The 13829-nt window shown below is 33.8% G+C and overlaps 1 protein-coding gene across 7 annotated transcripts in view; it reads left to right on the top strand.

Moving 5' to 3' along the window:
* IQCM (IQ motif containing M) overlaps window positions 1–13829 on the top strand; it is a 429271-nt gene that overhangs the window by 221925 nt on the left and 193517 nt on the right. For all 7 annotated transcript variants that reach the window (XM_025439271.3, XM_025439272.3, XM_025439269.3 and 4 more), the window contains one exon: window positions 4264–4408. In XM_025439271.3, the coding sequence (XP_025295056.3) occupies window positions 4264–4408 (145 nt within the window). The remainder of the gene's footprint in view (window positions 1–4263; window positions 4409–13829) is intronic.

Genomic DNA, 13829 nt, shown 5'->3' with positions numbered 1-13829 from the left:
AAGACCAAAGGATGTTGCTAAGTGTTTAGATTTGGTGATAGGAAGTTGAGATAACAATAATCTAATGTTTTCCCATTGGTTAAAATATGGGACAATGTCATTTGCTAAGAGCGAGCATTTAGAAGGTGAGTTTGAATATTTGAGGAGATTGAATTCCTACAGAAAATGGCAAAAAGAGAAATATATATAAAAACACAGGTAAATTTTCAGACCACTTGAGAACCCAGGTGAAGTTGGTGATCAAGAATTGAAGTGATACCATTCCTCTAAGTTGTTTAGCTATCTTTACTAGCTATGAAAGTAAGGCACAGAGAGTTAACGACATTTGTCTAAAGATGCACATCCAGCCAGTGGCATACTTGAAATTTGAACATCACATCTAAGTCTGTCTGGTTCCAGACATTTTAAAACATTAGACTATTCTAGTAACAATAGTATTCAATGCTCATTGCAAAATGGTGGAGTCTTTTCTCAGATCAGATCATAGCATTGGAGTGTCCTGCCAAAATTAGGTTAAAACTCCCTTCTGATACTGTAGAGCCAGTTGGGGTGTGCTCACATCAGGGAGATGATGCAGAGGGCCACAGATATATTGATATAAAGGTTAAAAGTTGTGTAGTAATCAGAAGCTGCTACTTAAATTTGCAGAGGCACATGGAAGGAAGACAAGATTCAGTGATACAGTTGAATGTACCAAGAATGTACTAACAGTCTTTATACTAAGCAATTTGCAGTAGAAGGATTAAGCATGTGCTTCAGGTATATAATAATCATTCTGACCAATATCAAAGTGAGTGGCAGGTGATACAGAAAAGAGGCCTGGTGAGAGAAGAACCAAACCCAGGAAAGAGACATTTGCTTTAGCTACCTAAATGTGTGCTACCTTATGTGTGGCTAAGGGCTTTACTAATTCTTTAGTGGGTGAGGAGGTGAATTTATATTTGTCACATTTATATATATATATATATTTTTTTATTACATATATATTTTATATATATTTTATAATATATATTTTATATATTATATATATAAATCACATTTAACATTATTTGTGGCTTGTACACTTGTGTGTTTACGTATGTGTGTGTAAGATAGCAATTCAGAATATTACATTTTTGTTTCATTGGGTTTTTTTAGGTTTAAAAGTCTAAAGTAGGTTTAAAAGTCTAGTTTTAGTTTTAAAAACCTTTTCCCTTTTCCTGCTTTAACAAGATTTTTGTATAAAGGCCCTTTTGGATGTCATATGTAAGTGTTTAGATAAGGTTAGACTGTAGTTAATACATGTAGGCAAGTTGTAGGCAAGTTATCTGCTTATATGTCTAAATATTTTTAAAAGTTAAAAAGTTAGATTGTGGAAACATTTGATACAGCTTGAGTGTTAAAAAAAACTCAATATGTAAAGACCTTTTATAAACTGATAAGAAACACACTCTAATGATAATGGAAGAAATAAGTAGAAGACACAAAATAGTACTTTACTGTATGAGAAGCATAAATGGCAAATAAATATGAAAGGAGAGCACTTGAATTAGTAATCAAAGAAATTAAGCCCCAGTAAGTGTCATAATGTAGTGGAATTCTCCAAACAAGCAATCCATGTGTTACTTATTTATTTATTTATTATGTTTTATTTTATTTTTATGTATTTATTCATGACAGACTCAGAGAGAGAGAGGCAGAGACATAGGCAGAGGGAGAAGCAGGCTCCATGCAGGGAGCCGGATGTGGGACTCGATCCCTGAACTCCAGGAGCATGCCCTGGGCCTAAGGCAGACAGACGCTCAGTAGCTTAGCCACCCAGGCATCCCTCATTACTTTTTAAAAACAAGACATGATAATATCAGACAAAAGAGAAGCTGAAAGTGCATACTGGAAAGAATTTTAAACATTGATATATGGTAACTATGATATATTTACCCTTTAAGTCAACAAGGATTGGAAAATTATAATTACTAATTTGCAGTGAGTCTTTTATATTCCAATATTGCTTTTGTAAATATCAATTTTTACATTTTTCTAAAAAATTTTATCTTGAGAAATGTTTAGAAATATGGTGAAAGGTTTACATACTGAGATGTACATAGCACTGTAGTGGAGGCATATTTTCATGCAGAAGACTGGCAGCGAGTCACACTGTAGGAGGAACCATGCAGATGGACCCTTATAAATTTATCTGACTCAACTTCTTAAACATGAAAACCTAGGTAACTTTTTGAATGCCTCAGATCTGATCCCCTACAAGACAGGTTGTATCCCCAAAAAATGGATTTATTAGGTTTGGAGGGAAGACACTTCAGTTGGATTTGATGGCTGCCCAGTGCTCCTGCTCTCTTAGCAAATGTCATCATCCATTTAGGAACTACTCTCCAACCAGGATCCTTTTGGCTCACATTCTAAAGGCACAATGAAAACATTGCTTGATTCTTAATTATAAGCAAAAGAAATCTACCAAAAGATTTAAGCAGAAAGATATTGAGTAGAATATTGGGCAGAGGTTTGGAGAACTAAGTTCAAAAACGTGAAAGGGGGCAGCCCGGGTGGCTCAGCGGTTTGGCACCGCCTTCAGCCCAGGGCGTTATCCTAGAGACCCGAGATCGAGTCCCACATCCAGCTCCCTGCGTGGAGCCTGCTTCTTCGTCTGCCTGCGTTTCTGCCTCTCTCTCTCTCTGTGTGTCTCTCATGAATAAATAAATAAATAAAATCTTAAAAAAAAAAAAAAACGTGAAGGGATGATGAGGGTTAGGCAGCTCTCAGGACTGCAACCACAGCCTTTACAGGAGTCTAATGCAGATACTGAATCCTGGGTACTCCTGTCCTTGAAAAATTGATATTACTGCCACAGTTACTCTACCACACAAATAGATTTACCTCTGTTTTGCTCCAAAGCATTACTAGTTTTGATTTAAAAATCTGGTACTAATGTAGATAATGAACAAAACTTCAACAAAGGAAGCTTGGGTCATTAATATCAAATTGTGGGAGGTTTGTTCTGCCTCCTACTAAAATTCATATAATAGGGAATGCTCTACCAGTGTTACTAGTATAACCAATTCATTATTTTTTCTACAAGCTACGAAAGCCTATTGAATAAAAGGCAGATTAAAAATAAACATTGAGAAATTTTTTTAAATATTGAAAGAAATGTAGTAGGAAAGAAACCAAAACCTCACAGAATGCATGAAAAAACAGTAAATTCAAATAAATTAAGAGGGATGTAGTATATAATTAAAAATGTTGACCCTGGAGTGTCCTTGTTTCAGTTTCAAAATCAATTCTGCAACTTGCTAACTTATTAGCTATTGCAACTAACCACCCAATAACTGGGAAAGTTATTTAAAGATTTTTTGCTTCAGTTTTTTTCCTTGTAAAATGGTATACAAAACACATCAAAGGAAGGATGATTCAGAGGGGAATTTATGAACTTAAATACAGTCTTAAAAAATTGCAGTCTTAAAAAATAATGAAAATAGGTGAATTAAGTCTTTAATTCAGAAAGTCAAGAACAGGAAAATATTGCTTTAAAAAGGAATTAATAGAGATAAGTAGATAAGTTAATGAGCCAGTAAATATAAAATGTAAAAATAATTGCATTGATAAAATGGAACTTTATTTGGTTAAGAAAAAAAACCTGAAATAAATTAATTTTTATACTTTAATTTTTAAAGCTATTGTAGTATAAAATAGAAAATGTATATATAGAAAAATATAGTCACAGTTAAAAGGTAAACTGATAAAATTTGCACATATGCTGAAAAGGATTAGTTTATTTAACAGAGTTTTACAAATCAACATGAAAAACCTGAAGACATCCAGTAAAAAAATAAGTAAAATTCACTAATATACAATTTTCAAAATAAAGAAAATAAACAAGGATTTGGGCACCCCTAGTGAATAGCTTAGGCAAGAATCATCATACAGAATAATATCTTAATAAAACCTTTTTATTTCTGGCCAAGTGGGTTACACATTATTGAAATCTGGAAACCATGAAAGTATCCATCATTGAACACTGTATGCTATGGGAATTATGAGTATTTGATGACAAAGCAGCTCATAATGAAGCTCTCTGAACTTCGAGGAGATTATCTCATTCTACAGTGCATGTGTTTAGCCAACCTAGACAATAAACATCAGCAAATACATCTATAATTTAATAAACTGGGTGAAATTGATGAAATGGGAAGGGCAAAACCATATTAAATATATATATATAGAAGAAATATGTAAAAATGGGGCTTTACTGTCTATATTACTGTTTTATAGGCTTTGTCTCATGGACCAAATTTGAGAGCAGTTATAAACATGTATCATAGACTGATCCATCGTGTTAAATATCGTCTTGGCCTTTGGAGGACAAGACAAATTATTAACTTTGCAGAGCTAGAAGAATGGATGGACAGAAAAAAATGTAAGTGATACAGTCATTTCTCATTTGGTTTTAAATTTGGAACTGATTTGATCATTGAAATTTTATATATAATTTACATATAATTACCCATAAAAGCCAAAGTTAAATCATATTTTATATGGCTGACAGCTATTTGCATTTTATTTTTTAAAGCGTTTTAAAGTTTTTATTTAAATTCCAGTTAACATACAGTTTTATATCAGTTTCAGGTGTACAATATGGTTTAATACTACCATCCAACACCTGGTGGCTATTTGCATTTTTTTTTTTTTTTTGCTATTTGCATTTTAAAGTGATATGTTATAAATAAATACATGAATGAATGAATGAAGTGATATGTTGTATATTTGATTTAATTTATTAGGATCCTTTGTTTATAAGCAACAGAAAACCCATTTGGTTAATCAAAGCAAAAAGGAAATTTAAAAGAGAGAGAGCATCTGATTGATTTAATTTGAATCATGAGTCCAACACTTTGTAATGGGAGGGCAGAGAACTTTTCTTGAGAGTTGCACAGAAGCTCTATCCACTGCTTACAGTTCCCTTAAGTTTCCTTTAGTTCCTCAAAGGAAAACTGCATATTGCTAACAGAAGAATAGCTAATGGACACCAAGCAGACTAAATAGATATCTATTATGTGTTGCATGTTAGAGTTGAAATTCTGTCCACAGAACAAGTTCCTCAATTTATATCTTAGCTTTCAGAGAGCCTGGTTCCTATTATATTTAATTAATTTACATTGCTTAGGATTAGAATGGACATTACAGCCACTACTTGATTAAAAATATAATAAAGAAGGCTTCTGGTTTCTGGTTCCACATATAGGGAGCTTAGAAATATTCACTCCATCTTAACAACAAATTAAAAAGCTGAATAGAGTAAAAAATTAACTTCTTTAATAGATCTATAAGAGAAGGGAAGATCAGGGCAAACTTCTTCCCCCCAAATTAAAAGGACAAATGTGCAAATACAGAGTTGCAGCTTATTAGAGCAGAGACGCATGAGCAGAAATTGATGTAGGAAGAAACAAGTGTTGGCAAGGATGTGGAGGAAAAGGAACTCTTATGCACTGTTGGTGGGAATGCAAACTGGTGCAGCCAGGGTGGAAAACAGCATGGACATTCTTCAAAAAATTAAAAATAAAGCTACCCTACAATCCAGTAATTACCCAAATAATACAAAACACAAATCTGAAAAGTTAAATGCATGCATATATTTATTGTAGCATTATTTGCAATAGCCAAATTATAGAAGCAAAGCAAGTGACCACTGATAAATTACTGGGTAAAGAAGACGTGGTATATATATACTATGGAATATTACCCAGCCATTAAAAAAAGAATGAAATCTTGCCATTTTCAACAACATGGGTGGATCTAGAATGAATGTCAAATAAAGTAATTAGTCAAAGAAAGACAAATACTATGATTTCACTCATATGTGGAATTTAATAAAACAAAGAAATAAAGAAAAAAGTGAAAAACCAAAACCCAGACTCTTTAGAAAACAAACTGATAGTTACCAGAGCAGGGAGGGGTGTGGGGGATGGGTGAAATAGGTGAAGAGGATCAAGAGTACACTTATCATGATGAGCACTGAGTAATGTATAGAATTGTTGAATCACTATACTGTACAATTCTATATCTGAAACAGATGTAACACTATATGTTAATTATACTGGAATTAAAATAAAATTTAAGAAAGAAAAAAAATTGGTGTAAAAACCAATGCCAGATAGCTAAAATGAACCATCATTAACAAATAGCAAGAAGCTCGGTGTGAACAATTTTGAGAGTTAAAAGCTCCAGGAGGACACAGTCATAAGAAGGCCATAACAGTATTTTGATATTGACCTCCAGGAGTTTGACCAGATTCCCATAGTAAATATCAGATAAAGGAAACCATTTCAAAATTTGCCAGAGGACACTCTTCTCAAGAAGGCCTACCTTCAGGGGAAATTAGTTAATCAGAGCCTAACCTGGTAGGTTATTTGAGGACATACCTGACTTGATAAAGAGAAACACCCAACTTCAGTCCATTCTGTCATCCTGTCTCATTTATAAAGGGGGAGGAAAAAAACTGAAAAGTACTTGTATAGTTCACAGTCCAGAGACATAGGGTCACTAAGAGAGTGAGACCTAGTCATAGGTCTATAGAATACTTCCTCCCACACTTTACCACCACATTACTAAAGGCCTGTTTATAGCAGTTCCTTTTACCTGATATATCATGTCTGGCTATGAAGAAAATATTACAAAGTATACAAAAAGACAAAAAGCACAATCTGAATAGACAAAGCAAAAATTGGAACCAGATATGTTGGAGTTATCAAACCAGAGATTTAAAACAGCTATGATTAATATACTACAGGCCTAATGGGTAAAGTAGACATCATGCAGAAAAGATGGGTGATGTAAGCAGAGAGATGGAAATACTAAGAAAGATCCAAAAAGAAATGCTAGAAATAACACTGTAATAGGAATGAGGGATGCTTTGATGGGCTTATTAAGAGATTGGACATGGCTGAGGAAAGACTCCCTGAGCTAGAGGATGTATCAGTAGAGTCTTTAAAAACTGAAAAGCAGAGTTAACAAAGATTGAAAACAAATAAACAAACAAAAAAACCCTGAGCAAAATATGCAGGGGCTATGGGACAACTACAAAAGGAGTAATATATGGAAAATGGGAATACCAGAAGGAGAAGAAAGAAAAGGACAGAACAAATATTTAAAAAAATAAAGACTGAGAATTTCTCCAAATTATTCTTGGACACCAAACCACAGATTTAGGAATCAGATTAGGCAACACTAAGTGAATACATTCCAAAAACTACACTTATTTTTGGTGTGGGCATATCATCTTCCAACTACAGAAAATCAAAGATTAAAAAAAATCCTGAAAGAAAACAGATGGAAAGAGCATTTTACCTATAGAAGAAGAAAGATAAGAATTACATTCAATCTATTTGAAACTATTTAAGCAAGAAGGGAATGAAATATTTAAAGTGATGAGAGAAAAAAACCCCAACAACTTAGAATTCTGTAGCCTGCAAAATTATCCTTAAAATGAAGGACTTTCTCATACAAACAAATATTGAGGGTGTTTGTTGCAAGTAGGTCTGCCTTGCAAAAATATTATAAGTTCTTTAGAAGAGAAGGAAAATAATATAGGTCAGAAACTCAGATCTACATAAAGAATAATAATGAAGAAGAAATAAGAAGGTAAAATGAAAATTTTTATTTTTCTTATTCCAAAGTGATCTAACAAATGACAGTTTTTTCAAATAATACTAACAATGTACTTAGTCATCCATCAGCTTATGAATATAGCTTATATGCTTATATATGCTATTATATGTGTGGTTATGTATGCTTATATATAAGTGAAGTGAATGACAGCAAGATATGGGGATGGGGGAATAAGTATTAGTATTATTTTGTTAGTATAAAGTATTTACACTACCCATGAAGTGGCAGAGTGTTATTTGACAATGGACATGGATTAACTCTGAATGTGTATTGCAAACTATAAGGAAACCACTAAAACAAGTAAAATCAAAAACAGAAAAGAAGTATAACAGATATGGTATGAAAGGAGAAAAAATGGAATCATTTGCATGCCCAATTAAAACTACAAAAGGCAAAGAAAAAGGAAGGTAAAAATAAGAACAAAGAACAAAGTCAACAAATAGAAAACAGTAATAGATATAGTGGATATTGTTCCAAATGTATCAATAACCTCTTTGAAAGTTAATGATCTAAAAGCACCAATTAAAAGACAGAAATTGTTAGAGTAGATTAAAAAACACGACCTATGTATATTGCCTATTAGAAAGCCACTTTAAATATAAAGATATCTATAGATTAAAAATAAATGGAGAAAATATACCATGCTGATGCTAATCAAAAGAAAGCAAGAGTAGATGTATTTAGTTTAGACAGAGAAGACATGAAAATAAAGACAGCTATAGGGGTAAAGAAGGGCATTACATAATGATAAAAGGGTCAATTCTTCAAGAAGACAATACAATTCTAATTGTGTATGTGCCTAACATTGAGTGTCAAACTATGTGAGACAAAAGATAGAACTGTGAGGAGAGATAGAAGAATCTACTTTCACAGTTAGAGAATTCAATACCCCACTCTCAGAAATAGACAGGTAAAGCATGCAGAAGATAGGAAATGGCATAGTTCACCTAACAATGCCATCATTCTACTGGACGTAATTGACATCTCTAGACTTCTTCATCCATCAACAGTAGAAGACATATTTTTCTCAAGCTCATATGGAATATTCACCATGATAGATCATATTCTGGGCCATAAATACACCTTAACAAGTTTAAATAATAGAAACCTACAATGTGTGCTCTTAGAACACAGTGAAATGTAATAGGAAATTAGTAATAGAAAGATAATTAGAAAATTCCAAGATATGTGGAGATTAAACAACCTGCTTTTATATAATACATCAAAAAACAAATTTAAAGAGAAACTTAAAAATATTTTGAATTAAATGAAAATGAAAAAAACAACTTAGCAAGATTTGTGGGATGCAGCAAAAGCAGTGCTTACAAGGAAACTTATATTATTGAATTCATGTAGTAAAAAAGAAAGATCTAAAATCAGTAATCTAATTTTCCACCTGAAGAAACCGGAAAAAAGTAGAATGAATTAAGCCCAAAGTAAACAGAAGAAAAGAAATAATAAATAAGATACAGTGCCTGCCTGGCTCAGTTGGTTAAGCATCTGCCTTTGGTTCAGGTCATGATTTTAGCATCCTGGGATCAAGTCCCGCGTTGGGCTCCCTGCTTAGCATGGAGTCTGCTTCTCTTTAAATCCCTCCTCCTGTTTGTGCTTTCTCTCTCACTCTCATACTCTCTTTATTAAATAAAAAAAAAATTTAAAAAAGAAATAGGATAAATCAATGAAATTGAAATCAATAGAGAAAAATTAACTGATGTAATAGCTTCTCTTTTGAAAAGATCAATGAAATTTATAAACCTCTAGCTAGACTGATGAAGAAGAAAATAACAAGAACACACATTATTAATATCAGAAATCAGAAAGAGGAAATGTTTCTATAGATCCTTTGGACAGGGATCCCTGGGTGGCGCAGTGGTTTAGCGCCTGCCTTTGGCCCAGGGCACGATCCTGGAGACCTGGGATTGAATCCCACGTCAGGCTCCCGGTGCATGGAGCCTGCTTCTCCCTCTGCCTATGTCTCTGCCTCTCTCTCTCTTTCTCTCTCTCTCTCTGTGACTATCATAAATAAATAAAAATTAAAAAAAAAGATCCTTTGGACATTAAAAGGAAAATGAGGAATACTATGAACAACTCTATGCTTACAAATTTAATATCTTAGATGAAGTGGATCAATTCCTTGACGGACACAATCTGCTGAAACTGAAACAAGAAGAGACAATCTGAATAGGCCTATATCTATTAAAGAAATTGAGTTGATAATTAATAACCTCCCAAAACAAAAAGCACTAGGCCCAGATGGATTCACTGGTGAATTCTACCAAACATTTAAGGAAGAAATTATACTAATTCTCTATAATCTTTTTAATTTTTTAAATTAATTAATTTACTGGGAAAGCATGTGAACAGGAGGGGAGGGGCAGAGGGAGAGCAAGAGAGAGCATCTTAAGCAGGCTCTATGTCTACTGTGGAGCCTGACTGGGAGCTTGATATAATGACCCTGAGATCATGACCTGAGCCAAATTCAAGAGCCAGATGCTTAACTGACTAAACCACCCAGGTGCCCCAATTCTCTATAATCTTTTTCAGTAGTTAGAAGGAGAAGGAATACTTCCTAAGTCATTCTATGAGGCTAGCAACTAGTCAAAGACCTTATAAGAATATTACAGACCAATATCTCTCTGAATATAGATATAAAAATCCTCAATAAAATTATAGTAAATCAAATCCAAAAAAGTAAAAAGTATTATATACCACAGCCAAATGGGATTTCTCCAAGGTATGCAAGGCTGGTTCAATATTTGAAGATCAATTAATGTAATCCATCATATCAATGGGCTGAAAATGAAACATCACATGGTCATATCAATAGATACAGAAAGAGCATTTGACAAAATCCAATATCTATTTATAACATAAGATCTCAGAAAACTGAGGGTACCCTACAGCAAATATTATACTTGATGATAAGTAACTTTCCATCTCTTCCACCTTTCTCAGTAAGATCAGGTACAAAGCAAGAATGTCTTCTCTCACCACTCCTTTTCATACCATACTAGAAGTCCTTGATAATGCAATAAGGCAATAAAAGGACATAAAAAGAATACATATTGGAAAAGAAGAAATAAAGTTATCTTTGTTTACATGATTGTACTGTGTGGAAAATCTGAAAGAATTGACTAAAAAACCTCCTATAACTAATAAGTGATTATAGTAACAATACAGGATACAAGATTAATATCCCAAAGTTAATTGTTTTTGTAAATTCTTTTTTTTTTTAGATTTTATTTATTTATTCATGAGAGACACAGAGAGAGAGAGAGACAGGCAGAGGGAGATGCAGGCTACATGCAGGGAGCCCGACGTGGGACTCGATCCCAGGTCTCCAGGATCACACCCTGGGCTGAAGGCGGCGCTAAACCGCTGAGCCACCCGGGCTGCCCTGTTTTTGTAAATTCTAACAATGAACAAGTGGACTTGAAATTAAACAATAACATTTACATTAACACGTCTAGAATGAAGTACTTAGGTATACATGTAGCAAAATATGTACAAGGTCTCTATAAGGAAAACTACAAAACTCTGATACAATCAAAGAAATGAATAAATTAGGATAGATATTTCATGTTGATGGTTAGGAAGTCTCAATATCATTAGGAAGTCAGTTCTTAATTTGATTTATAGATTCAATGCAATCTCATCCAGAATCCCAGCAAATTATTTTATGGATTTTGACAAACTGATTCCAAAGTTTATATGGAAAGACAAAAGACTGGAATAGCCAACAGAATATTGAAGGAGAAGAACAAAGTTGGAGGATTGGTACTACCCAGCTTCAAGACTTATTATAAATCTACAGTTATCAAAACAGTTTGGTATCGGTGAAAGAATAGACAAATAGATCAATGGAACGGAATACAGAGCCCAGAAACAGGCCCCCTTAAATATAGCCAAGTGATCTTTGACAAAGGAGCAAAAGAAATATAATAGAGCAAAGATGGACTTCAAAAATGATTCTGGAACAACTGGCTATCCATATGTAAAAAAAAAATCTGAACACAGACCTCACATCCTTCACAAAAATTATATCAAAATGGATTGTAGACCTAAGCATAAAACTATAAAACTTCTAGAAATTAGCATAGGAGAAAATATATATGATCTGGGATATGGTGCCTTTTTAAATACAACGCTAAAGACATGATCCATTAAAGAAATAATTGAAAATCTGGACTATACACAATTGGAAACTTCTACTTTGCAAAAAACAATGTTAAGAGAATGAGAAGCACATGCTGGGAAAAATATTTGCAAAAGACACATCTGATAAAGACTGCTATTGAACATATATAAAAACAACTCAGGATTAATAAAACGAACAACTTGGTTAAAAAATAGGCCAAAGATCTCACCAAAGAAGATATACAGATGATAACTATTTGGAATGATGCTCCATATTGTATGTTATTGGGGAAATGCAAATTAAAACAGTGATATACACTACACCGCTATTAGAAAGGCCGAAATCCAGAACACTGTCAGTATCATATGCTGGTAAGGATGTGGAGCAACAGGAACAATCATTCATTATTAATGAGGATGCCTGTGATACAGCCATTCTGGAAAACATCTTGGTGGTTTCTTATAAAACTAAACATGCTGTTGCCATATGATCCAGCATTCATGCTCATGGTATGGAGGCATCAAAAAATTTATATCCACACAAAACCTGCACATGGATGTCTATATCTGCTTTTTCACAATTGCCAGAGCTTAGTAGCAGCCAAGATGTCCTTCAGTAGATGAATAGATCAACAAATTGTGGTGCATCTGGACAAAGGAGTATATTTACAGTAAGAAGAAATGAACTATCAAACTAGGAAAAGACATAGAGGAATCTTAAATGCTATTAATCTTAAATATTACTAAACCAAAGAAGCTAAACTGAAAAGTCTATGTACTGTATGCTTCCAACCATATGACATTCTAGAAAAGGCAAAACTATGGAGAAAATAAAGAGATTTATATTTGCCAGATGGGGTGAGGAGGGAGGATTGAATTGGCAAAATATAGAAGATATTTAAGGCAGTGCATCTATTCTGTACAATACTGTGCGATACAATAGTGCAGTGATGGATATGTGTCAGTATATATTTGTCTAAACCCACAGAATGTGTAACACCAACAGCGAACTATGGGTAGAGTGTGAGCCCTAGTGATTATGACGTGTCATCCTTGATAGCAAATCTATAACTTCGTGAGTGATGTTGATAATGACAGGAGGCTATACATATATGGATGTATGGGTTTATGAGAAATCTCTGTACCTTCTTTATTTTGTTGTGAACTTAAAACTTCTCTTAAAGAATTGTCTGTAGGGGCGCCTGAGAGGCTCCATTGGTTAAGTGCCTGCCTTCTGCTCAGGTCATGATCCCAGTGTCCTGGGATCAAGCTCCCTGCTCAGTGGGAAGCTTCTCCCTTTGCCCCTCCCTGTGCTCACGTTCTCTCTCTCTCACTCCGCATGCTCTTTTTCTCTCAAATAAATAAATAAAATATTTTTAAAAATTCTTTGAAAATAATAAACAAAAAACAATAAACTGATGCAGGTGAATTATATTTAATTAAAATCAGCATCTTACTGCTTTATAATGTAAAAGTGCTACATTTTTGGTAATGTTTCATCTAATCATAAGACATGTATTTCACCGAGGACTGTAAGTTCCATGAAGACAAGGGCTGTGTCTGTTAACATTCATTAATGAATAACCATTCATTAAATGCCTGGCTTATGAAAGGGCTCAGAAATATTTGCTAATAGTTTTCTTTAAGTTTATTACCTATGCTAAAATTATGTGTCAAAAGATATTTACAGAGGACCAGAATTCTTTGCATTAGAATGACTCCTTTTCTGTGGCTAGAGGTTAAGGAAAGAAGTCAAAGAGAGATATTCTATACAAGTTATAGAATTAAGCGAGATCAAGTAACCCAGTCCAACAGCTTGATTTCCACAGAAAAAAGCAAAAAGGAGCAGTGTTGGAGATGAAAAGATGGGAAGAAGGGAGAAAAAGAAAGCACATGAGGGACAGAGGCAAAGAAAGAGAAAACCTTTCTCTCATTAGGTAGCTGCTGGGACTCCTTTTACCTAAAAGCCCTTTAAAAAAGAAGTCAGAGAGAGAGATTATACCCACGTGCATTCAGATTTTAGGACTTTTATACAT

This window comes from Canis lupus, chromosome 15 (assembly GCF_003254725.2).
Source record: "Canis lupus dingo isolate Sandy chromosome 15, ASM325472v2, whole genome shotgun sequence".
Lineage (NCBI taxonomy): Eukaryota > Metazoa > Chordata > Mammalia > Carnivora > Canidae > Canis > Canis lupus.
This window is presented reverse-complemented; position numbering and strand designations above follow the sequence as displayed.